This window comes from Zonotrichia albicollis, chromosome 3 (assembly GCF_047830755.1).
Source record: "Zonotrichia albicollis isolate bZonAlb1 chromosome 3, bZonAlb1.hap1, whole genome shotgun sequence".
Classification (NCBI taxonomy): domain Eukaryota; kingdom Metazoa; phylum Chordata; class Aves; order Passeriformes; family Passerellidae; genus Zonotrichia; species Zonotrichia albicollis.
This window is the reverse complement of record NC_133821.1, coordinates 109738034-109765791: the sequence shown is the minus strand read 5'-3', so window position 1 is coordinate 109765791 and position 27758 is coordinate 109738034. Positions and strand designations below refer to the sequence as shown.

The window sequence follows — 27758 nt, the reverse complement described above, 5'->3', positions numbered from 1 at the left end:
GATAATTGAAGGACAAGTCTTAGAGATGCTTAAGCCAGCACTTTCCACAAACATTAAGCAATTTTTTAAAGCTTAATTGAAATCACCTCCATGGTATACTGGTACCATAATCTTTCTTTTTTTCCTCCACAGTTTTCAATTGCTTGGTAAAACAGCTTGCAAAATGATGGTCATGTGCTAGATTTCTTTGCCCCTTTTATAGTACATGGAGAAAATTCCAACTCAACCCAAAATTTAGGCATTAAACTGGGTATGAGTGCTTTCAATTTTTGATTTAACTTACATTATTCTGTTATGTTGTTTATTCCTGTGTTCAGATTTTCTTCTTTGCCCACCCCTCCCTGCTACCCCCCATTCCACAAATATGATCTGAGTTATGTGTACATCCTTAGAAGTGTTTCTATTTTCAAATTTTTCTATAGGTAGTTTTGACATTAGGAACTGGAGTGACTGGTTTGTGACAAAAAGGCTTCAAGAACTCCAAACATGCTGTTAGGCTAAATGCTTAAAAATAAATAGTATTTTTATTTTTCTGCATTGATGGAGCTATGAAAATTGTTTAAATGAAGAAAAAAAACTTCCTTAACTGAAAAAAAATCTGCTTACATTTTTTTTTGTATGTAAAGTTCATTCCTAACTGAAATTCTAGAAGTCACTCCCACTGGAAAAAATAACTGCAAGAAATATATAGAAATTCAGCTTGTAACCAACAAAAGTGTAGCTTAGTGGGGATTTATTTGGGGAGAATGTTTTACTCAATTCCTTGTTTGAACTGATAGGTTTTAAAACTTTACAATATCGATCATTAACCTACAATACACCAGGGCACATAAGTGACTTTAAACCTTAAAACAGAAAATTAATTGGCTCTAACTTACTATATCTTTCAAATTTGCAGACAACACCAAGCTGAGCATTGCAGGTGACACACCTGAAGTATGGGACACATCCAGGGTCCTGAACAAGCTTGAGATGTGAGTCCATGGGAGCTCACAACAAGTTCAACAAGGCCAAATGCAAGGTCCTGCACATTGGTTGGGGACACCCCTGGTACCAACTTGGGCTGAGGGGAAAGGGATTGACAACAGCTTAGTAGAGAGGGTTGGGATGGCTGTGGATGAAAAGCCATGAGGTAGCAATGGGTGCTTGCAGCCCAGAAAGCCAACTGTAGCCTGGGCTCCATAAAAAGCAGCGTGACCAGCATGTCATGGGAGGTGATTTTGTTCCTCTACTATGCTCTGATGAGATCCCACCTAGAGTGCTGCATCTAACTCTGGGATCCTCAAAAACCATTGACCTGTAGAAGTGGGTCACCACCCGGGCCACAGAGGCCTGGAGCAGCTTTCCTAAGAAGACAGGCTGAGAGAATTTGGGTTATGAAGTAAAAAAGATTCTGGGGAGATCTTCCTGTAACCTTTCATTAAAGAGGCCTGTGGAGAGATGACTGGCTGTGAAATTAGAGGAAACTGAGAAGTTATATCCACATTCCAACAGAAGTTAGGTATGGAAATTATAGGATAAACCACAATCTTTGCTCCCTGAGTGGAATGCAGTTGGCATGCTCAAAGCCTCTTTCATGATAATCCCCGATTCACATGATCTGGGACTATAGGCACCTGCTAAGGGGGGTGGAATAGAGGGTGGAGCAGAGTGGAGACACCACAGTCAGGTGCTGCTGAAACCCTTGTAGGGAGGGGAACTCGGTGATGCTTTGCAGCTGAGAAACTGCACAGTAACTCAGCCAGGGGAGATATCCTGCTGCTGAGCAACCAACTCCAGCAAAATCACATTCCTCAGATGACCTTGGTTCATTACAGCCTAATTGTAAGATTAACCCACACCTGCATCCCAAAGTTATCCCCCCCTCCAGCATATGACCCCGCCCCACAAGGTGTGTGCTCTCTATTTTTTTACTCTATCTTTAAAAGTGAAGTGAGAGAATTTTACGCCAATCAGTAACAAAGGTATGTATGACTAGAATTATTCAAGGTCCACCTAAACATAACAAGATAGTATAAAAGTAAGTAGGGAATGGGGGAAAAGTTAGGGAAGGCTCTATCATAACTGCTGAGATCAGTCGATGGGCTTAACCTGTCTTCTCCCCCATTGTCATAGACATGTTTTATGAAAAATCCTATCCTTAGGATTTTTCTCCTGAGAAGCTGAGAGTACTCGGGAACAAAATGTAAACAATAATTATCTGCTGCTGTGGAATGCAACAGGCAAATCTTTGATTGGTCTCATGTGGTTGTTTCTAAGTAATGGCCAACCAAAGCCCAGCTGTCTGGACTGTCTCAGTCAGTCACAGGATTTTGCTATAATTCTATTCTTTTTCCTTTGCTTGCAAGCCTTCTGATGAAATACTTTCTTCTATTCTTTAGTATAGCTTTAATATAATATATATCATAAAATAAGCCTTCTGAATAATAATTAGCCTTCTGAAACATGGAGTCAGATCCTCATCTCTTTCCTCTTTCTGGGACCCCTGTGAACACCACCACACTCCATAGGGTCGCTTATTGGGTAAGAATTGTACTCTGTCCATGCTGAATGTTTTTACTGGGGATCTTACCTTTTCTGTGTATTGCTTGAACATGTTTTGCAGTCCAGTACTACCACTGACAATGCTTGAAACTTAACCTATCAAAATTTTAAATAAATGAGGAATGCTGTTCTGTGAACTCTTGGTATGAGTCTTTCATAGGCAGTTGCAGCAAAAGGCAACATATTCAGTGCAGTGGAAGACCCAGTCGGAGATCACAAGGTGGGAAGATCTGCCAAAGCATTTCCCTCATGTTGCTGTGTGCCCCTGAATGAGTCAGTCAAGCCATTCTCTGACCTAGCAGGACTGCTCAGGGAAGGATTCCCATAATGGGACACCAACAGACAGGCTGGACATGAGAGTCTTGGCTTTCCTGGGGTGCTGACAGACAAATTTAACACTGAGGGCTAAGTAATCTCTCCACATTAAGGGTCGAGGAAATCTCCCCTTTTCACATGACAGGGGCTTATAAGAAGGATGGGGACAAACTTTTTAGCAGGTTATATAGAAATAGAAGGGATAATGTTTGTAAAGTAAAAGAGGGTAGATTTAGTTTAAATCAGAGGAATGAGGTGGAACAAATCAGCCTGAGATGTGGTAGATGCCCTGTCTCTGGAAATATTGAAGGCCAGGTTGAATGGGACTCGGAATAACCTGATGTAGTGAAAGATGTCCATGTTTATTGTTGGAGATTTGGACTAATTGAACTTTGAAGGTCAGTTCAAACTCAAACTATTCTATGATACTATGATTACTGATATGACATGCTCCTTCATATGAAACCCTGATTCTAGGTGGAGATTCTAGGAGTCTCCACAGAAATATGTCATAACTTGAACTAAATAATTTTAATAAAAATATCTTTCATTTCTCAGGTGAATATATGGGTGAAATGGAAACTAGAATTCTATCCACGTACATCTCATAGAGAAGGTGGGAAGATGAAGTTATCTATCCTTTGTGTAGTTTGAGCAAGTGCCATCTCTTTTTACGTATGATTTCATTAAAAAAATGAAATTTTATTAGTATGTAATTATAACTTAAAAAGGCAAATTAAGAATGTGCATTTTTGAGTTTTTGGTAGTAGAGGACAAAAGGGCAAATACTGAAGAATGAAAAATAAGCATTAAGAATCTCAAACCAGAAACTTACTGTACAATGTTAGAAACAACTGCCAAAGACACCACAAAGGTTATACAGCACATGGAGAACATCTGTCTGATCTTACTGGCATTAATAAACAAGCAAAAATGATTATAAGTTATGTGCTTCAGAAATGTATAGTGCTGAGTTGGCTGAGTGAAATTTTATGGACTCTTTCTACAGACATTTTCCTTATCTCAAGGGGCCAGCTCCTTATTAGATAGGGAAGTCAGTGAAGAAGAAATTTGGGGAATTTCTGTGCCTTTGAAAAATGGTTTGAACTTAAGCACAGGCTTGATTTTAACTTCTCAGAGGTTGCATTTAAAAATAAACCAGAAAATTTCTGTTGGTTATATGTAGTGTATTTTGCTGTCCATTTATATTTAACTATATGCTTTTCTACTATATAAATTCAGATCCACTGTACAAAGATATATGAAATGATTAGATGATCACAGTTTTAATTAAATATTTTCCATTTAAATTTTCTCTTTAAAAGAAGGACATTTCATTTATTATATGAAGATTTCTACTGTTTAATAACTTCTATACAGCTCAGAGATAATTAGCAGCACATATGAAATGTACCTGGGGTGCTTTGATGGTGTTTATTTCAATAGAATAAGAAAAGCAGGAAATTTAATTTTGATAAAGTCCAAATTAAACACTAAAGAAGGAAAAAACTGTTTAGAACATTTTAAAATTTATGTGAACTCTTCTGTAGAATTACTGCTACTGTGTGAAAGAAAATTGACTAATTAACTTGTGTAAAACTAGCCCCTAATGGAAGTATCTGACTTTGAACTACTGCTGTTTAGAACACTCAGCTGGAAGGACAAATACAGGAGAGACATCAATAGAATTAATGATGGTGGCAAAGTGGATTCACAGAGATGAAACTATAATGTTCTCATCTGGTCCATGAGGAGAAACAGTAGGAGAGACTGTATATTTTTCTTAAAAGGAAAATGACAATAACCTATTTGATATGTTGTACATAAGTATAAAAATCCTATCTGAGACTTCGCAGTGCCAATTTTCATTGCTTCTAGCAGTGGTTGCAGATCTCCTATAAATATTCATAAAAATTTTATCACACTAACCAACTGTTTTAATATATAAAATGCCAAATACATTAAATGTTTGTTTCTTTATGGCTTTTTTTTATACTCAAAAACAAACGGTGATAGATGCAATGCAGAGGACTTTAAAAAGCCCTAGTGCATTTTTCTTAAAGAACTGAATCTTTTTAAACAACATAATGTTTTCTCTCCTCTTTACTGCCTTTTAGTTCTGGATATGTGATCTAGAAATTATTTCTCCTCTCATGCAATAAATACAAATAGCTTCTCTAAGAATAAGCCAGAGGTCTGTCACCACTTATGCCACAGTCAAGGCAGCCATGATACACAGAATAGCACAATTCCAGAAGGCTTTTAAGCATTTGCCCATACAGAATAACACCATACCACATCAGAAGACCTCAGGCATCCATCCATCCAGAGCAACACCATATCACATCAAAAGGCTGCAAATAGCCACTCCTTTTGTTCTTTAGCCCAACCTTTTACACCCCTCATGCTGATGAATTGCCCCTGAGTGCCCTCTGCTCCCTTTGGTGTTGGTCAGTGCCCCTGCGCACTCCCTGGCTCATTGTGGTCAGTGCTGCTAACAGCTGTGCCCATTAGGGGTGAGGCTGGACACAGCCCCACTCCCAGCTACCACAAACTCTGTACCTACAGAGGCTTTAGGGCTATGAGATCTAAGCAGTATGACATAGCCCCATTTTGCTGATTATTGACAATTCTGCATAGAGGTGCTTTGTTTCTGTGCTATAAATTCAGTTGGACTTCTAGGGATAATGCATCATCAAAAAGCATTAGGGCTGAGATTGGCTTCTCAGGGAAGAGCTTACCAAGAAGACCTGAGTAGCAGACTTTCCAAAAATGTTTTTCAGGTAAGTCTGTGGGGCTTGGCACTGCTCTTCTGCAAAGAATCAATTTGATCCCCAGCCTGACAGCTGGCTGATGGGCCTGATTCTGCACACACAAAGAAAAAGCTCATCTGGAAGGGATGAAACCTGGACCTCTGTCTGCCTGATTGCAATTTCTGTACAAGTTCTGCTGAATGAGGGCCACACATCATCTTGACATGGGGAAAAAAATCACAGGAGAGAGATGTTCCCTCCTCTATCCTCCTTCCCACATTGCCTCAGAAGGAACATGTTAGCTTCAGTAAAGACTGTTTTCTGTGTTAGAATACAGTCTCCTGCTTTGCTAGAGAACATGGTAGTCTTTGGCCAGAACATATTTGCTGGGGTTTTTATCTTCAACTACAACAGTGTGACTTATGGTGTTGCTGACTGTTAATGTATATTCGTAATATTACTTTGTCAACCATATATCCTCTTGGTGCACAGCTTGTTGTTGAAATATCTCAAATTCACCATAATGCTTCAAATATAAAAGCTATGGCTCCATTATATGGATGTGAGAAAAAGATCAAAAGAGTATAACATGAACATCCACAGAGCCATCTGCAGGGTAATATTTTAGATACCAATCTTTTCTATTATATTAATTTTTGTATCCTCTTATGGTGAATCATACTATTAGATAAACCTTATTAAATGTACATCCATATAAGAAAGCAAAATTCTGGTGACTGGGGAAAAATTTTCTGAAGGGAATTGACAGAAATGCATCTGTTACCATTAATCAGGGTTCTCCAGGCAAATTACTTATAGAAGTTAAAACCATTACTCCTTTTTGCTTAGCTTCACTCTCCCTTAAAAGCACAAGCTGCTTCCTCTGCACTGTAGGAATACTATTTAGAAATCAACAGCATTTCCTGTTGTTCTTTCTGAAGGTACCAGGGCACCCACTGGCAATTTTTCCAACACAAAATTCCACATGCAAGTGCCAGTACAGCTTCTCAGAGAAATTTCAAACATTTTCTTCGAATGGCCAATGGTGAAACACAGAATGATAACAGAGATTGTTTTCTCTTTCTTTAAAGCTGTGTGCATTTGTTTGCCAGCACAGATCTGCTGTTCAGGCAATATGTATAGTTTGTTTAGACCTTGTCTCAAGTGTAGTGCTGGCAAATGGAAACAGACCTTACAATGACATTGCTTCCTCTTCATCTTTCAGCTTCAGTTTTTGTGTCTACATGACTCAATTTCTTTGCTGGCTGTAAGCACACAGCCTTACAAGAATCAGTGGTTTGTCAGGATGATGGGAGAAAGGCATATTGACAAAATAGACTTGGATACACTATGCAGACCATGTAAGTTGAAAGATACTAGCTAGTAGCATAGTAAGGAGCTGTTAGGCAAAAAAAAAAAAAAAAAAAAAAAAAAAAAAAGTCATGAATGAGCATTTTTGTACTCTACAAGAAGTGGAAAGCATTTTTAATTTGCCTGCCCTTTCTACACACAGGAAGAGTGTGTAGCAACCACTGTAGAGCTGCACTTTCTTGCGCATCAAATGGACTTCTGTAGGTAATCATCACTGACCTGTAGATTCTATTTTTATGCGATTCAGTGGTTTCTCCCTGGAAAGTAAGGACAGCTAGTATGCCAAAGACTTGACAATTTTCATATCTCAACTCTCCCACTACCATGTTTTCAAAACTGCACTCCTTTCCATGCTTGCAAACTCCAGTATACTAGAATTCCATTATCCTCTGAATTTGCACTGGATTAAATTAATATATTTTTTTAGTATGTTTACTTTGTTTGGTTGGTTTTGAGGTTTTTTCCAGTTTAATACTAATGATTCAGGAGGAAACAGGGAATCTTAAGGAGGGATAATACTTGTTGCCATGATCCAAACTACTTGCTGTGGATAAATAGATAGCGAGGTACTCAGTCCATCCTTGGGACCTAGAGGAAAGCTTTACATCCACAGGTGATTTCTTGTTTGTGTACTCTCTTTATCAGCTTTCACTGCCCAGTTGTGTGCCAGAGGCTCTATTGGAGCCATTCTAAATCACTGGGTGAACCCTACTCAAGCCACTCCATACCCTGAGGTGGTTAGCATCTGGCAGCAGTATGATTAGCATGAAACAAACAACAGCTCTTTTTTCTCTACCACTTGCCTTTTGGGCATTGCTCATATTTTCCCTGTCTTCAGGAAAAGATAAGGAAAACAGATACCTACAGCCATAAATTGTTTAAGACAATCAGATTAAAAGCAATGAGAAAATATTATCAGCTGCAAAACAAGAACACTGACTTCTCACTTATGAAATCCCTTTAAGAAAAAGAAAAGCTGTGATGAGAACAGAAAAATCTATTGAAAAGTGTATCTGTGGGCAGATGTTTAAAAATATTTTTAGGAAGCAGGTTATGGTATTGCAAAAATAATGTAGTTTAGTAGTTTTATGGAATAAAAATCTGCTGAACTCTGAAATTGGTTCACACATCAGTAATTGCATGATTTATGCTCAAACTGTTTTAATTTATTCCTTTTCTTAAAGCACTGCCCTCTGTCTTCTAAATAGGTGGAGTTATTTATTATAAAATTGACAAACCAATACATTAATTAAAAATTTTCCTATGGTATGGATACAAAAAAAATGCTATAATATATATTTTTTAGAACTTTTACAATTACTATATTTATTCTTAGAAACAGTTCTTAGAAGCAGCTGCAAATCAGGAGAAATTCAATAGCAGACTTCTTGCAATAATTGTTAAATCAATAGTAAGTAGTAGAATTTTTTAATATCAGTACTTTTTGAGAGAGGAAGATCTTTTCATGTTCAAGAATTGTGTTTGTTGCCTGTTAAAATTATATGTCCAAATTATAGCCATATTTCTCAAACTGAGCAAAGCTGCAGTGTTGTCTTTTTGTGCTTTAGAAGCCAACAAGGTGAATATCATATCTTTGATCCTCTTCAGAGCCCAAATAAAACAGGGGATGGGGATTTATGTTTTCACTATTCATGGCAACTTTGGAAAATACAATCCTTTTCCTAACTTTTAATATCAGTGAAATGTGTGTGCTGCATTGACTACTAGAAGCAATCCACAATAAGGCCTTCAGCCTTCTGTGGGAATTGCAGGGTTTGGATCCCACAATAGTAGATCCTCATGAAATTTAATGTCTGGTGAAGTTATTCACAAGGACAGGATGGATGTGACCTGGCACTGATCTGATGGGAAACTGCTGAAACACAGCATTGGACCATATTAGCTAAAAGGCTTTTGAAAATGCTCCTGCTATAATCAATAGTACATAGAAGAAGCAGCTGCTCAGAACCATGCACAATAATTTTATCCCTTTTTTGCTAGGAACAGCTGAATATTTTAAAGATCATCAACTGTTTTAAGATTGCAAATCTGTATGTACTTTTGGGAATATAATTTTAAATTATTTCTTTATTTCATTTCATAAACTGCATTTTTAATAGAAGTTTCCTCATTTACAAACTTCTAAAACAGTTTATATGATATAGCTGCCTATGATGACCTTTCACTGACAGTCAAAGTATGGCTACTGAAAAATGCTTATGTACATACAAGTGCTTATTTTTGACTACAGGGATTGTCTTTCTGTCTTCATCAACTCTGTGGTGTCACATTTTAAAATTCACTTTGAGCTAAAAGTTGTCTTCTTTGTCACTGACTATCAGGAACACTCAGTACTGGATAATTAATATTCTTTTTTTCTATGCATACAGCATTGAATTTGCCTTTCATAGAACACGCGATTTCTTAAAGTAGTGCAGTCCACCTGGAAATACTTATCATATTTGTGTATTATTAACTACTCTACCATTTTTTTATGGTCATCTGCATTCACAGGAGAAGGAGACCCCAGAAACTACAGGCCTACCAGACTATCTTCAGTGCTTGTAAAACCATGGAAAATATTATTCTGAGAAGTATCCGAAAGCGCCTGGAGTGTCTCAGTCATAGGTAACAGCCAGGGCAAGCTTCTTGCCTGTCAAACCTTATTTCCTTCTAGGAAAGGAAACTCAGTTTACCTAGGAAACTGAGTGAATGCAATCTTTTCAGCAATGCTTTCAACACTGCCTCTCACAGGATCCTCCTGGACGAAATACTAATAACCAGGTTACATGGTGGGTGGGCAACTGGCTCACAGTCAGGCACAAAGGGTTATAATGAGTGGCGTGACACCAGTCTGGTGACCTGTCACGAGTGGTGTTCCACAGGGCTCCATCCCCAGTCCTGTGCTCTTCAGCATCTTTATAAATTACTTGGACAAAGGTCATGAAGGAATACAATATAAGTTTGTTGGTGACACTAAACTGGGAGGAGCTTTAAACTCCCTCAAGGACAGAGAGACCTTGACAATTGAGAGGGCCAGGAAGTCACCAACCAGAGTTTAGCAAGGACAAGGGCCAGATTCTGCACCTTGCTTAACATTTTCAGGGGCAATTTAGAGAGTTAAAACAAGCTGATCCAATATTTTTTTTCCCAAACTCTCAGTTGGAATGAATGTCATCACACTACAGTTTCATCATCAAAGTTTTAAACTTGTATTTATTTTAAACATGTTCAAATGTAGATAAGTAATTTGATTCTGGTTAAAATAATGGCAACAGATGCTCTTAATTCAAGCAATGTATTTTTAAAGGCTGCAGCACAGCTGTGAGTATCATCTTTGTGGGAAATGACACTGGACCACAATTAGTTATATATTCTTTTTACTATAAAAGTACCCTTCAGTTATCTTACTTGATATAGTACTAAACATGATCTCAGTAAAGAAGTAATAAAAAAATCCATATTACCCAAGAGAATTACCCTTGTGTTATCGATTAAAGTAAATAAAACCTATAATATTGTGTCCCTCTTGTCTCTTAAACTAATGAATGCATTTCAAGTTTGCTTGTCTGAAGCTTTTATACTTTAGAACACTGAATTAGTTTAACATGTATTAAATTACTTACAGTGAATCCTCCAATTACATTAAGACACAATCCTTCATTCAGACAGTTGACGCTGAGCAGCTTGCAGTAGTCAATTACTTCCTCACAGTTCTTCCCAGTGAATCCTGGCATGCAGCTGCAAATGCACCAGTGTATTTTAGAGAACTTGCATTTAAAAAGTTAATTGTATTTAATTATGTTCCATAATTCTATTAAATTATGTTCTTGCAGTAACAAAACAAATCTCTTATGTTATTTAAAATAAACAGAATATGTTTTCAAGAAATTGAAAATCCCTTGGATGATTTTGAATAAGTTTGCTTTTCATTAATAATTTCTTTAATTGATTAAAATATTTTCAAACAAACATTTCATATAATCTTCCAGGAAAAAAAATCTATAATGAGGTAATATTTAATAAACAGCTGTTGACAAGGTAACAAGATTTTGGAAAACTATTAGAGAAAATAGGTCAATTTAAGTATCAGGGAGATATTTTAATATAAAAAAAATATGATAGGTGAAGTATAAACACCAGTCATTGCTAATGGATAAAGAATAGTATAAATGGTAAATAATGACATGCTTAATTATGTAAATAACAATCTAGAGACAACAATTCATAGTTGTTGACATGTTTTCTTAATTGTAATTCAGTATTTTTTTAAAGGAAAAAATAGCATTCAATTTTTGTGACTGTTAGTTCCACGTGATGCCAGTGGAGTGATGGCATCACGTCATGTATGTATCATGATGGCATCAAGTCATGTATGTAAAAGGAACTGCAGAAATTTCGTCTGCTTCATGTCAACTATTACTATTAGCAGGAGAAAATCCTTTCCTGATGTAGCCCTCCCATGTTAAAAAAAAATCTCTAATACACAAATAAAAGAGAGGAGATTCAAATGGATAGTAAAGAAGTCATTTAAAATCAATAATGTATCAATGTAGAAAAATATTTGAATACTTATATCTTGATAGATAATCCTTGTAAACACTCTCACTATCTTCTTACAGACCCAGCATGGTCCCCTGTCTAAAGGCCTTTTCTGGTATCATGGAAAGAAAAGACTTAAGAAGAAAAAGGAAATGGCCAGTTAGCTGAAAATTTGTGTTTGTGAAAGAATCCAAAAGTAATAGATGGGAATTTCTTTAACTCTTTCTAAGAAGCAGGTTTTTTTTCAAATTGTTCAGTCCAGAAGCTGGAAATTATGAAGATTATACAGAATTGCTCCTGGTTTTCCTATGTTCTTGCTCCTAATAAATATGACATCCAGGTGTGTTGCTTATGTTTTCTCATAGATAAAACCTATCCAATCCCTGGTTTCAAAATTCATGGAGCTTCTAGCAGTTACACAGTACACTAAAGTTAGGGATATATTTTCCACAGCAACTTCTTGGGCAGCAGTATTCAATAGAAAGCAACTGGGTTAACCAGACTTCCTAAATCAGTTCAAGATGTCTATCTGTGGGTATGGCTCTGAGTCTGAGGAATGCACAGACACATTTAGCATGTCCAGAGGCTTAAGTAATTTATTAACCTTAGTGAAGTGTTAAACTGGTTGGATTTAATCAGAAATCTCTGGAAATCAACCACAATTCATGCATAGGACCATGTGGGCAGAGGTAAATGAATATGGGAAAACCTTCTGTAAATGGATATATGCTTTGAAGCTGGTATAGACACAACCACATAACACTCTAAGAAAGTTGTAGTGAACCACATAATCCTCACCTTCCTCTTAAAAAAGATGCTACATGTGATCATATTTCTGCCATTTCAAGTACTTCACTTCAAAATTCTTGCAAGCTCTATTCCTTATAAAGTTCTAGTTCATGTATTCTAGTTAAAAGGAGTTTTTAGTAATAAAATTTAAATATGAAAGGAACGTAAATAACAATAAAAATATTTTGTATATTTTTCTTATAATTTTTTAATTACATCTAAAACCAAGTCAGAGCAACTCTATTAAAATGTTTTTTTTACTGATTTGTTTTTACCCATGATCTGAAGTGAAAGAGTTCCTAGATTTTTTGCTTTAATATATGATTATTTCATTAACTAGATAATCTAGAAAGACAATTTTAGAAGTGGCTTCTTCTAATTTTTATATTTGCTCATTTTTTTCTGGTTTTGGGGTTTTTTTGGTTGTTTTGCAATAAACATACTAATGTAAGGAAGGGGAAATGTAAGCTAACAGGAAAAAAACTTGACAGTAAAGTTCCACAGACAGCACCAACAGAACATATTTTCTCAGAGCACCCTTTCACATTTTTTGTGACTTTTTATTATCATAAATTACATGTATAATAGAAGAAGATAGAAAGCAAACAATCTTAGTTTATTTTGATGGATTTGTTCCTTCACTACCTATTTTAATTCACCTTAAATTTTGACATTTAGGAAAAAATGTGACTATTAGATTCTTAGCACAAAGTTGTGTGTGATATCAAGACTGAAAGGATGGAATTAGAATACAAAATAGTCATACATCATAACTGAAGTGGGGAAAATTAAATTGTTCCTGTTTTGTTATATGTTTAGAATGGAAAACAACTGCTTTTCCTAAGAAGGAAGGAGATGTTGAGAAGAAGCAGGAATTGTGTAGGATATAAGAACGTAGTTTGGGCATAAGGAGAACAACATAGCATAGGTGGAAGCAAAATAGAAAGTAATGAAGTAAAAAGTTCAATTCAGCTATTATTTTAACTTGTATGTGCATCTGACCTAAACACCCTTACATTTATTTATGATGTCAAAATGCTATCGAAGTGGATCATGTTGCAGCATGACATGTAGTATTACACCAAATGTAGTATGAAACACATGCAGTTTATTGTGGAGTGACTAGGCAGAGATATAATGTACAGTATTTGACAATGATTACCAAGAATGAATCAAATCTTCTCTTAAAATGTTGATGAGCAGCTACAAATCCCTCAAATTAAAGCAATGTAATTAATGCTAGATTTCCTTTGGGTGAAGTGAATTAAAACATGAATAACAGGCAGAAAGTGTCCAAGCCTGTGAGTTTAGAAAACTGAAACTGTCCAACCACTGTCTACTCTGTTAGTCAAGTAGCTAATGCAGACTATGATTTTAAAAGGAAAATTTTGAATTCTTAAAACAGTGAAGCCTGCTGACTCCTGGACTTCTCTATCTGTCAACACCTCCTTTGCATTTCAGCACTCTGGCAAGATTGCAGCTCTCACAAACAAAAGTACTGAATGTGGTCTCCTTGTATAAAATATAGAATTCATACTACTTAAAAATGCTTTCTCTCACCTAAATGCCTCCTTTTAAGGAGAGAGGCATAAATGCTTCTATTAATTATTTCAGGCTAAGTGGTGGAAACTAATTTTAATTTCACAAAAAAAAAAAGAGAACGATATTTTTTATTTATTAAAAATAATAATAAAAATTATTGTAATCAATAATTGAAGTCTTTGGGGACTGAATAGCAAAACTAAGGCAGAACACTGGAGATTTTCAACAAGCAATTGGACAGGGTACTAGGTAATCTCATCTAAATTCACTTTGCCAGGAAAGGTTGGACCAGAAGATACTTCTGGTATCTTGGCTGTTCTGTGAATCTCTGACAGTATTGTATATTTATTGTGTTCTAATACTCTGTTATTGTATTGTAGCCCTCTACCTTTGGACAAAGAAAACTGCAAACTTTTGTAAGATGTGTCAAGTCACTTGTTCTGGATATTTCTCTGTGGAAGATAGGAGTCACTTTCTGGAGCTCTCCTCCTTCATCAAGAATGTCTGGTGGGCAAATTGATTGCTCGGGTTGATTATGTGGATTGAACACTATTACAGTGTTGTTTTCTAGGTTGTCAGTTCCCCTTTTAGAACATTCTTGGTGTTAATGAGCTTATAACCCACCCCAATGTAAAGTGGGTTCTTAATTGCCCATTTCTATGTTCTGATATATTGATCTAAATAATGACTTCCATGCTTATTCTCACGTAATATTATCAAAGGAAACATAGTTCAACCACAACGTTTTCCCATAAACATTTTTAATAAATAATTCCTATGGTACAAGAAAGTTCTTGGTACAGATAATTTCTACAAATACTTTGTGGAATTATAAAGTATTCAATATGAGTAACAGGGCCAGGATAATATTTTATGACTTCTTTTTTGGTTTGGTTTCTGTTAATAAAGGTAATATAGATTAATTTTTCAGGTTATGCATATTTTTAAATGTAGACTTCAACACATTTCATACTAATATACACATATTGTGAGAAGACTAGCTATATAATAATAAACTATTAGCTTATGTCCCAGTTTAAAGAATTGGAAACTTAATGATCACTGTTGTTCAGTGTTTTACATATCTATACAGGAAGATCTATCTGTATATGAGCTTGCATAGGTGTGTTTGTATGTATATCTGTATTTAGGAGTGAATAAGAATGAAATTCTTTGGATTTGCTTTTTTGGGAAAATTGTAAACTGTTCTACTTATATTTATATTTTAAGTCCTCTAAATTGAAACTTTGCTGATGCACTGAAACTCTGTGTTCTATACTTTTATATTTTTTTGAAGTTTCTAAGTTCATTCATAATATGTTGTCAGGCTTTTTTGTATCACAGCTTTCAATTTTCTGCTTTTATGATTATCCTAACATTTGAAAAATGTTTACTTCAGTAAAGCTTATCAGAATTTACTCCGGCAGCAAGAGAAAAGCCAAACAAAGGGGAACAGGATAAACTGTACTCCTTCTGACATGGAAAAAACTTCCAAAAATCTATTTTAAAATGAAATTAAATTATACATTGGGTCATTTCTGGTATTTTCAAATGGATAATTTTTAGCGTGATCTTTCTGAATTAAACAGTTTTTCACATGCTGCTTGAAGGATCAATTTAAAGTCGACTAATGCATGTCTGTGAATTATAAATTAAGTAGGTTCCCTTATCTTTTCAGAAACAACATAAACTTCATGCACCCTGAAAGGGAGTGGCACATGTAGTATAACTGCCTCAACTGTCATCAGCATTTTAAAATGTATATATTTTTTTAATAGTATTAATAATGAAAAAAATTATAGCCCTTAAATGCTTTAAATCTTTTTGTATCACTCCCAGAATTTACAAGAAGCCTAACAGAATAAAGCACAATATATATATATATATATATATATATATATATATATATTTATATATTTATATATTTATATATATTTAAAACATAAATGTGCTCTCTGTGAATTATGTCTTTTCTTTCTGCAATCTGTGTAACATTACCAAGTGAACCAACAAAGTACTGAAATAAATTAATTTCCAATCTTACCGGCAGTTATAGTTTTGCTGCTGAGCTATGCAAGTCGCATTATTTAGGCAGGGCAATAATTCACATGGATTCAGTATTCTCTCACAGAACTTGCCAGTAAATATTGGCATACAGATACATGCCACATCCTATAGAAGAAAGGGAAATTAGAAATAATTATTTGTTGTACCAAAGGCAGTACAAAATTTAGTGTTTATGATGTTTAAATGTATTACTAGAGAGACACCAATTAAGACAACTTTTCATTGTACAAAGCAGTCTACAAAGACACAAGAGTTCTAGTCTTAAATAGGTTACAAAATTAATTTAGGACAAGAAGAACAGGGCTTCCAGCACAGATTATACCATACTTGAGTTTGCTAGATGGAAATATACCAGCTTTAAAATTACAGTTTCTCATAACTGAATCAAGAAGGAGTTTTTATAATTAATTTGGGGCTATTTCCTAATTTCTGATTTTTTTTTCAGTGTAATTGATTAAACACTAACAGTACACAAAATATATCAATAACCGAACCATCACTAACTAGAGCAGGAAAGAAAATTATGGGTAATTATGAGTATCCATTTTCTCCTTCCATATAAAGCATATAAAGTCTGTGCTTTGCTTTAACAGTTAAAGACATCTGTCAGATACTGCAATCTCTAATTTGAACAGCAAGAAAAGTAAGTTATTTTACAAAACAAAATATTTCTTAGGGCTGACAGTCCCACCAATATTTTCCTGTGCTCTTAGGCCTTTTGAAGTCTGAAAGTAAAGGAAAAATTAAAGGGTTTGTTCCCCTAATGAAATTGAAAGTGCTTAGGTGCCTCTTTGGAACTCATCTTAAAGGTACAATCAGCAAACTTCAACTCCCACTAAGGCATTTCTATACATATGAAACAAACTACTACAACTGTTTGCCTATTGCACAAAATAGTTTGTGCTAATATATCTAGTAGACAAAATATTTAGACAGGTTGCATAACTTAGAAATCTATCCATTTATTCAGTAATTTAGATGTCTCTTTTTCTCTCTGTATGAATATGTATCAATGCTATATGATAACTAAACTTTTGAAATCTTCTTTTGATTTTGTTTTGATTCTGTACAATCCCTGCTATTTGCAATAGACATGCTAGTGAAAGGACATCAACAGTTTATTTTGACATACTACCAGGTATGACTTTAGCATTAAAACACTGTGAGTTTTGCATGAATTTATTCTATTTTATGAAAAGAAAAGGGAAAGAAAAAAAGGAGTTTAAAAATTTATGCTGTATGAAAAGCAAGAACAAGAAAATAAAATAAAGCTCACATGATGCTTCATGTTTGTGTCAGTTGATTTTATCAGGGAGAGGGAAAAAAAACCAAACCAAAACATAGGTAGTTCCTTAAGTGATCACCATGCAACTGATGTGAAATGGGGAATTTGGGGGTTTTTGTCATAAAAATACTATAAACAGGACACATTGAGAAAATTGTATGTTTCTTCATGAAGCATGTAAAGCTAGTTTGAAAATTCACATTGGAATTGTTTTGACACTTTCATGGAACACATCCTCCTATAAGGCATGTCAAAGCATTTGGATGACAGCAAGGTGATTAGAAACAGACAATATGTCTTCACAAAGGATAAATTATGTCTGACTAATGGTGTCTTTCAACGATCTAGTAACTGCATTGATGGGTAAGGGAAGAGCAACTGGCACCCTTTACCTTGACTTCTGTGAGACCTCTGACATCATCTCACACATCATCATTTCTGCTAAATTAGTGAGATGGGAGGAAAGTTGTAAATGCCCCATCCCTTGAAGTGCTCAAGGTCAGGTTGGATGCAACTTCCAGCATCCTGATCTAGAGTAAGAAGTCTCTGCCCACTGCAGAGATGTCAGAAATAGATCGTATTTAAATGTTCCTTCCAGCCCAAATCATTCTATGATGCAATGCTGTAATTCTATGATTCTCTGTTTAAATAAGGATCTCTAACACATACTTACATTTGGCAAATCAATACATGTACCTCTGTTCTGACATGGCCTTGAAGAGCATTCATTGATGTCAATTTCACAGTTGTGACCAAGAAAACCAGAAGGGCAATTGCAAACATATCCAGACTGGTTATACTGGCATATACCTCCATTCAGGCATGGCTGAGAGGCACAAGGATCACCAGGTTCTTCACAAAATGGACCTAAAAGAAATAAACATGAAAAAATACAGTGTTGGAGTGATGCTTGCCATGCTCTTTGACATTATTTTTTTACTATGTCGTGTTTCCATATTATTTCTCTTTGTTGTTGTTGTTGTTGTTGAGGGATTGAGAGTCTTTTATTGTGTGTCTCTAAATTTTTTTACACTGCGAAGTTCCAATTACTGCCTGGGATATCTGTGAGCTATCCACCATCTAAAAAACAAAGAATTTAACATAGTCCTAAATGCTTTGTTTGTTTTGGTCAGCTAACAAGGTAGGAATCTCTGGGAGCAACTAATCCCATCTGTAGCAAAGGAAGGATGTGACTGGAGCCACAGTCCCGTGAGATGCTGAATAGTCACTGAACATCTCACAGCACTTATTATTAATGGAAGCTGAATCCAGTGGATTCCCACACCAGGAGGGTTCTTCTCATTCCTGTTTGCAGATCCAATCAGTACTGAATCTGAATGTACTTTCAGTAAACAAACACACAATCACAAAATATACACACTACAAATCTGCAGGCCATGAGAATCATAATGAACAGTGTCTTTTTCCTTAGATAAACATGAACAGCAGACAAATGAGCATAAGCACCAATGATGGCTCAAACTTTTTCCTTTTCTCTGACTGGTTAGTATTGAAGTTCAACAATGAGCATACACACCCCTTCATTTTCTAAATGTTATAAAGAGAAAGCCTCATTACTAGACGCCTCAAGCATCAGCATAGATTTTATCTTATTTTATGTGATTTCCCTATCCAGATCTTGAACCTCTTGCTGACTTGCTGGCTCAGAGCTTGAGTTGTTCCAGATCTAGATATCATTCTAGTTTCTGGCTAGTCTAGTTCAAATATCTATCACTCCCCACTATGAGAGGTGTTAACACAGAAGTAGTAAAGAAAGATTGTTACTCAGTCTCTGTTGGCCTTGCAAGAAGAGAATCCATAAAATTTCCCCAACTCACCTTCTTGAATTATTTTAAATTTCCATGTCTCTCACAAAGTTCTCCCTTAAATGTCTGTGAAATTCAGTGCTTGCTCCTGGTGGTCTGTGCAACATTTGTGAGCCACTTATCCTGTTACTTGTTGAACTCAGCAGTTTCTCATGTTATGTCCAGTAGCTTCCCATGTTCTCCTAAATTCTTGTAACCCTAGGCAGGATTTACCTGATCTTTCTGCATACCTTAACATTCATGAACTGCCTAAGTATTTTTGACAATTACCTCTTTTTAATCCTGTGACATCAAAGGTAAAGCAGAATTATAGCATCTAAGAATTTATTTCCATTTACTTCTGGAAAATTATGTATCAAATATACTTTTTACATGCATTTTACTTTGGTACACTGATTCAAACCACCTCCCTAATACATACTTACAAATTACATCAGAAGAAACTTTTAGCAATTTGCTAAAAAATTCAGCAGCTTTGTAATAAATTCCTTGTGAAGCAGAAATATGTATTGATTCAATATTTTGTTAGTAATTTGATTCAAATTACTAACAAAATATTGAATCAATACATATTAGATGTATAATTTCTAAATGGTAAACAAAATACTTTTACTCAAATAATAAACTACAGGATAAACTTAAATAATTAATTACAAACCACATAATAGATAAGTATATGAATCTCCAATAACTGAATTATGAATAGCTATCTATAGCAACTGAAAGTATGTGGAGCAACATGTACTAGAGGATTGAAATACCAAACTCTGTCTCCATTATATACCAAAACTGCTGATGTGACAGGATCAAAACATTTCCCTTTTTTTCATTCAGTTCAGTAGAAATAGTTATTCCAATAAGGCAAAATGAATTGGATCTATCTTTTATGACAGATTATTCACTTGCCTTTAGCATCAGAGGACACTCAAAGAATCTTTCAAAATTTTTTGCTCTCTCTCATCACCATAGTAACCAAATTACAGTACATTGCAAATTTCAGATGTTAGGGCTTGCTAATAGAGCAAGCTAAGGAGGCTATTGCTCAGAAAAAGGTCATTAATTGCTATTAGTGCATATATAAGAGAATATTTGCAACATGAAGTGAGGGGGATTGGTCAAATCTCTCTTATTATTCAATTTACTGTCTAGCTGTCCTGTTCTACTTCAGTGCAACATTGTACCCCAGCAGTACACATAGACGAGGTTATATATCAAGGCTCACCTTTTTTTTTTCTCCATTATTAGCCACATTTGACAATAATGGGTGCTCCTGTTCCACCCACAGTAACAATCAGAAGAAGGGAAATTAGCAAAACAGTGACCCCATTCGCTCTACCCAAAGGAAAGCCAGAAAGTGAAATCTCACTAGGTGAATGGAATAATGAGGTTTTCCTGTCATTGTTTCTACCCCTGAATCCACTCACTCCTCCATGGTTTTTTGTGCCACTATTACCAATCATTTCTTAGCCTCTTGTTAAAAAATGGCTCTCAATGGGATTATTAGAACAAAGAAAGACTAAATGAACAAAACAGGACAGAACAATGAAGACCAGTGGGGAAAACCCCACTGGTTTTGATGAAAGAGATGCCTTTGGTAATGTTATGGTCATCTGTAGCAAAACTAGGAAAACAGTATTATTCTGCTAAAAAATAAAGTGATAACATCCTTTTAAGAGAAGACTAAAGTAGCTAGAAGAGGAAGAAAGAAAAGCCTGAGAGTGGATAGAGAAACACTGTCAATCACACCATTAGAAATATATAAAGGAAAACTGCAGGTTTCAAGGATGGCAAAAAAAAGGAAAATATATTTAGCTTATTACTCTTGTCTCCTTGGCATTTCCTTTCAAAGGGAGGAAATTTTTTCTTTTTTGTCAATTTGGGAAAGAACAGTGCATTTAATAGAAATTCATACCAATTATCTAACCAGTGAAGGGATGTTAATTTAAATGAAGATATTAACTCATGGTCTAAAACACAAGTCACATCTACCAATGTTTTTTATAAAGATTTCAGTCTTAAGCTAGAATTTTTCCATACTCATTGAAAATAATTATATCTTTCATATTCCTCTACTTTATAATTTCCTGTGTTCAGCCTCTTATGTGAAAAATAAGAGCAACTTTCTTCCACCTGAACACCCATGCCTGATGAGTTTGACAAATCAAATCAATAATGGAATTCTGGAGAATGAGTGATTTGAGATTTTTATTCTATCATTCCCAAACCTGATATCACACTCAATCTATTTGCTAAATAAGATTAAAAGGTGACTTGATTACAGCTCTTGGATGGGGAAAATATTTAGCAGTAAAAGGATCATTAATTCAGAGAGTAAGAAAAGAGAAGCAGAATGATATGATGTGAGAAAAACTTCCACATTTTTACCAGAGATCTCTTTATCTGACTGCCATGAAAGAATTGAATTCTAGATTTGCTGCCTTCACATCAATGTGTTTCAAAACATACTTCTTTAACTTCATACAAGACAACTGTATAGAAGAAGACATATGTAATATATTAAGCTTTGGTCAGAAAAGAAGAATGACATGTCCTCTTAACTTGCAAATCTGTTTATCTACTTTGACTCAAGATGTATACAAACCCTTCAAAAGTTGTGAAAATCAGAAATTATTTCTAAATTGTTTTACTAAAATGTACACATTTTGTCATTATCATTGGCTCTTGTTGCAACATGTTTAAATAAATACTGAAATTCATACCCATGCTAACACTTACTGACTTCTTGAATGTTGTGGTTAGAAGCACAGTAAAGAGGGAATAAGAGAAACAGAGATCTTTATAATCTGATGTCTAATGCAAGCCCCAGAAAAAGGAAAATATTTAAACAATGCAGCTAGGATCAACAAATCAGTCCAACTAGTATATGCATATTTGAAATTTTTGTACTTCTGCTGAAGACCTGAGACTAAAATTAAAAAAAAAAAGGCAAGGCAAATTGTCTTAACTGCGCAGATTTGATACATAACCTTCAATTTTACTTTGATATTAATAAAAACATGGTACAGGCATAGTATGTGCCCTAGATGCTGTGCATTTCTGTGGCCAACAATTTCAACAGAAGTAATTTTTCCCTCAGTGAGACTTAAAGAGTGACATTTGCTTAAAATACCGAAGTCCTATTAGTACTCACTGATGAATGTTCAGCTACTCAAAGCTTATTCAAAATCTCAGGAAGATAAATGCAGAAACCATATTCTAATGGGAGATGGTTGATTCCTGAAATTTAAGAGTGGAAAAAAAAGTACTTATCAGCTTGATTTAATACCCTGATTAAAGAGGAATGTCCAAGAAATTAAAAGTATCATCAGGTGGAATAGTTCACTTTTGTCTTACAGTGTAATGAATTCCTGTTTGCTTTACTTCAATAAAATAAAAATTGTGGAGGATTACAAAGCAGGAACAAATGAGTAAAGATTATCTGATGGACCAAAATGAAAGTTAATGAATTTTTGTTTAAGGAACTGAACCTTATTTCCTGCATCCTCAGTTGTTTTTACACATGAAAAGAATAAAATCTTTTACCAAAATAAAACTAATGACAGAAGAACCCCTGTCACAGACATGTTTTATGAAAAATCCTTTCGTTAGGATTTTTTTCTGCTAAGAAGCTGAGAGGCCTCAGAAATGAAATGTAAACAACAATTATCTGCTGCTGTGGAAGGCAACAGGTGCATCTTTGACTGGTCTCATGTAGTTGTTTTTAATTAAAGGCCAATCACAGTCCAGCTGTCTCAGACTCTCTGATCAGTCACAAGATTTTATTGTCATTCCTTTCTATTCCTTGCTAGCCTTCTGATGAAATCCTTTCTTCTATTATCTTTGTATAGTTTTAATATATCATTTTCTTTTAATATAATACATATCATAAAAAAATAAATCAGCCTTCTGAAACATGGAGTCAAGATTCTCATCCCTTCCCTTGTCCTGGAACATCACCACAAATCCCAGCTTGTCCTTGTTCAGTTTGGCTGTATCCCACCCACTCCTCCTTTCTATGGTTTCATTGCCATGTTACAGTGATAACCCATTGAAAGCCAAAGGACATTCCTGATGCCATTGATAAACATCACTCAATTTGTTAAGATATCACATAGTGATACTTACATAAATGTTTGCATTTACTGATTAAAATAAGTAGTTTCTATTTCAATTGCAGTGTTTCTGGACTTCACATTTATGGAACCATTTCTCTTCCCAAGCAGTAAAATATGCTAAGAATCATAGTAGCATACTACACTTTAATATGATAAAAGTACTCTCATTTTGTTGTTCCTCTAATGAAAAGCCAATATTTTCTAGAGCAGTTTTGCATAAGGCAGAGTAGACTAGTTCAGGAAATAGCATATGTTATTGTCAATTATTTGTACTTGTCTCAGAATTGAGCAATAATATTTCAGGGTTAAGATAAAAGATTAAGTATTTCATGGAAGAAAGATTTATTTTTAGCATAATTGAAGCAAGTGTCTGCTACTTAAAGCAATCAATGACCAAGATACACAAACAGGCAGTAGACTGAATAAAGGCTGAGTATAAAGATGAGTATGAAAATTTAATTGGTTAAACTACTATATTAATATTTTAATATGTTCAGCTTATATCTAGAATTATAGAAACCTGCACAATGTCCTTACACATGCCACTGATATGTATTATGCAAACAAACAACTAATTAGTAAACAATTCTTTTAATCTGATGACCATCAGATTTCTGTTTATTCAGTTGTGAAAAGATTTCTACTATTAAATAATCCTATCTTTTTAGTTTCATTTAAAAATTATTAAAATTAGTTTAGTCCAGTCCATTTCTTGCTTTCACCTTCATGAACTTTGTCAGATATCCTTCCTTTTAAATGTAAAATTGAAAAGTATTTTTAAAATTTTTCTCTGCAGAATGATTTTTTTTTCAGTAATATTTAAAAATATTACTGAATCACAAGTTCATGTCTTATCGGACCCTGAAATATATCAATATTTCTATTACTGTACTAAAATAATTAATCTTTAAATTCTTTTAAATACAGTATTTGCATTTCATATGCATTTCTAATCAAAACTGATGAATGATACCTTGTTTTTCATGTAGATGAAGTTTCAGTAGAGTACGAATCAAAATGAAATCTACTTTAGGCACTTTAGGTCTTTCATGGAGTAAAAATCTCTGAACGATTAAAAGGGCTATAATCCTAATTTTAGACCAAAAAGGAAGCATCAAAGCTCACTGATGTGCTTTACAGGAAAGTTCCAATCAGCATACTTGAAAATTGACATTTTGGAAGTAAATGAATAAGAGGAACATTAGCTTCCATCAGAGGCAAGCCTATTAGAGAAAAAATTACAGTACTGCTGGAAAAACTCATCAAGAGTCCTTACAAACTTTCAGTTTTACCTCTTACCTTGGCTAACCACACTGTTCAAAGAATAGTGTAATCTAACAGAATTGGTCAGATCCTGGGCAGATGCCACCCTGGCTGCAGCTAGGGCAGCGTGCATAGGCTGTCCTTGCCTCTGGAGGGCTGCTATTCCCTGGGCAAGAGCAGGGCATCACCCTAAGTGTTAGAGAACATATACCCTTCCTCACTTACAATCACTTCCTAGTGCCTCAGTCTGTTTCAGGAACGGGTGTTCAAATGTTGCTAGGGGCATCAGGAGGAGAGCTGGAATGTTCAGATAGACAGTTATGACTTTTGTCAAGAACACCAAAGCTCCCCAATCACCAAATGCCCAGATTTAAAATGTTCTTTGTCTTTGCAGCCAGCTGAGGGTGTTCACCACACAGAAGAATATCTGCGTGTGTCCATTAGCAATGAATTCACTTATATTTCATGGGTTTTACTACAGTAAAAATGATATGATTTCTTTCCAAGCATTTTTTGGAAACGTGGTTTCAAAAATACAGTGATTAAACAGTGTTTTCTCTGAGGCAAGTTTCTTCAGAAAGTATTAATTCAATTCCTCAACTGCTCATCAAGTGATAAGACCTTGTCTATACTCCTTGTCTATACTGTTTTAGATGGCACATGGACTTCTGTTAGAAGCTCAATTTTTTTGAATTCTGAGAAATTACACCTCTTAGAGATGAGATCACCTGGGATTCACAGACTTGCATTGTGCATGAGGTTTCTCAGCATGGTTTCTAAAAGAATGAATGGGAAACACACTTCTGATTAAAATCCTAAATGAAAACAGAGCAAGTAAATATGCTAAGCAGGGCAGCTTTTTTCTTCATTAAAATTGAAAAGTTGGTGTGATTCTGAACTAAAATAGGTTGATAAATAAAATTTTTTAAAGTAGGATACTTTCTAAAAATATATGTCAACCATATATTTTTTAAAAAATTATCATTAAATCTGTGCTAACAGGTTTATTTTGCATAATAATTTATTCTGAGTGCCTTCTTTACACACTTTTTTTTGGCAAAGTGATATAGGTAATATTTGTTGCATTATTCTTAATTCAGCTACGCAAAATGACATGCCTCTCATTTTTTTGGGCAGTCAGAATTGTGATTATTTTTGATTTATCTCAATGGAACCTCACATAATCTAGTGTAAATCAGAATAATCCTATAAAAGATGTTGGGTGGATCTAGACATAAGACATCAATATATGTATTAGGCAGATTTATCAAATTCCTTTCTTTCTTTCTTTAGGAGTGGAAGTCAGCAGATGAAGAGTAAAATTTAGATATTTGGATACCAAAAGCTTTAGGCTAATACCTATTGAGAGACAAATAAAGCAACTGACCTGCAATTGAAAGTTCCATAAAAAGCCTTTAAAAATTGGCTGTAACATGTCTGTACTATACACATCAGTATTCTGCAATCATGATTATGTCATAATAAATGTAAACCTTTTAGAATTCTAAGACTAGTCAGTGGTTTTTTTGCTGTTGATGATGATGGTGATAATTGCTTTTATCCATCCTACTGGCAGTAATATTTTCCAGAATTCCTCTGACACTAGGATAAATTAAAGAAGCAAAAATTTATATATTGACAGTGGGCAGTTCAGTTAGTTAAGTGAATCTGGGAAGAAGAGATTTAAATAAATCAGTCACCAGAAAGTTAGTATTATTTTTATTTCTCTCCTAATATACTTTTTAGAACAGATGACAAGTGATTAACTTTCTCCTCTCTCAGTGTTACCACAGCCAACTGAGTGATGGCAAAAGATGTATGGGCTGAAAAATAATATAGTTTCATGAGAATACCCAAACACTTCCCTCCATACCAAATTATATGATGTGTGGCTTGGTATCTTCTCTTGTTTGCAGTCAAAACTGTGTAAGAAGACAAAAAAAAAAGCTTGTATAAACATGTGCCAAGCCATGTTTATACATCACCTCTAAATAAACAATATACAGCTATGGGCAAATGCAGCTCACAGCAATAGCATATTATACACAGCTGCAAATACTGAATTAAAAATATTGAAAAACTTTCACTACTTTCAAATGGGAATATACAGTTGTTTAAACCCTTTAATTTCCTCAAACAGCTTGAACCTTTGTAATTCACTAATTTGTATGAATTCTTATTCCCTTAACAAAATTCTTTTCAAAATCAGTTTGATGGATGTGAATAACTGAAGCCTGTGATTCATTTGTCTCCATAGTTTCACAGCTAATTATTGTTAAAGGTTATATATCTTCTTTTTATAATCTGTAGTAGTGTGGAAGCAGGTATACAATTACTCAAGAAGAAAGAAATTGACATATGGAGTAGTCATATCAAAAGATAATTGATTTTTCAAGTCTTTGACAAAAGAGTCTATTCAAGATATATACATTTACTTTTGTTTCATCCTCAGAAATCACAAGTCTAAATGACAAGATACTTCTATTGCAATGAAAGAGGATTTTGGCTGAGATGAATTCCTACTAAATTGCTTAACAATATTCAGAAACATGACTGTAGGCTTGAGACAGCTACTAAAGACCTGGGAAATGGATCTTCAGGAGATATAGCCACTTGAAATTCAATAACCAAGGTAAGGGTTGAAAAGAAATGTAAATTATAGGGATATATTCTGGGAAGGTGTGCCCTTGGGCAACTGCAGAGTACAGGGACATGTGCTAAATAAGGGAAAGTCTGGGACAGCACAGAAATTGAATATTTTGAAGAGAAGCAGGACATACCATGTGATATAGAAATTGAGACCAAAAGAAGGCTTGAATCTCAGTATTAGAGAAGCACATCACAGCAGCAGTAGGATGGGCTGAGTAGTTACAAATAGACCTGTTTTGATACCTTTTGTATCCTAGGAGGGAGAGAAAAAATGTTGAGGATACATATTTAAATAAAAATAATTTATAACCTGTATGTTGTTGGCGAGGAAAATAGGCTGTAGGTGTTTTATCTAGACTATTTGGATACTGTTGATTTTTTTATCCTAGCTACAAAATTTTAAGCAAATCAATTGTCAAATGGTCTCAAGAGGGTTCAGTTGGGTAAATGTCTAAAATGCATGCTGGTAAAATGGATAAAATGTGGGGTATGATGTCAAGTGACCACATCACATAATCTCATAATCCAGATTTATGTTCTATGGTATGAATTCATTTATTGTAAATCATTATTCTTGAGAAGAAAAAAAAAACCCTAGGAGTACATATGGAAGAAAATCAGAAAAACAAAAGAATTATTATTGAGATTTAACTAAGTTTGTACATCTGTACATTCTATTAGAATTGTGATGAAAAAG

General features: G+C 34.8%; 1 protein-coding gene across 4 annotated transcripts in view; it reads right to left on the bottom strand.

Moving 5' to 3' along the window:
* The window catches only part of EYS (eyes shut homolog), a 790428-nt gene that overhangs the window by 643878 nt on the left and 118792 nt on the right, over nt 1-27758 (bottom strand). For all 4 annotated transcript variants that reach the window (XM_026791587.2, XM_074538459.1, XM_074538460.1 and 1 more), the window contains exons 4-6: nt 17882-18075; nt 15901-16028; nt 10610-10724 (exon numbers count right to left, since the gene is read on the bottom strand). In XM_026791587.2, coding sequence (XP_026647388.2) covers nt 10610-10724; nt 15901-16028; nt 17882-18075 — 437 coding nt within the window. The remainder of the gene's footprint in view (nt 1-10609; nt 10725-15900; nt 16029-17881; nt 18076-27758) is intronic.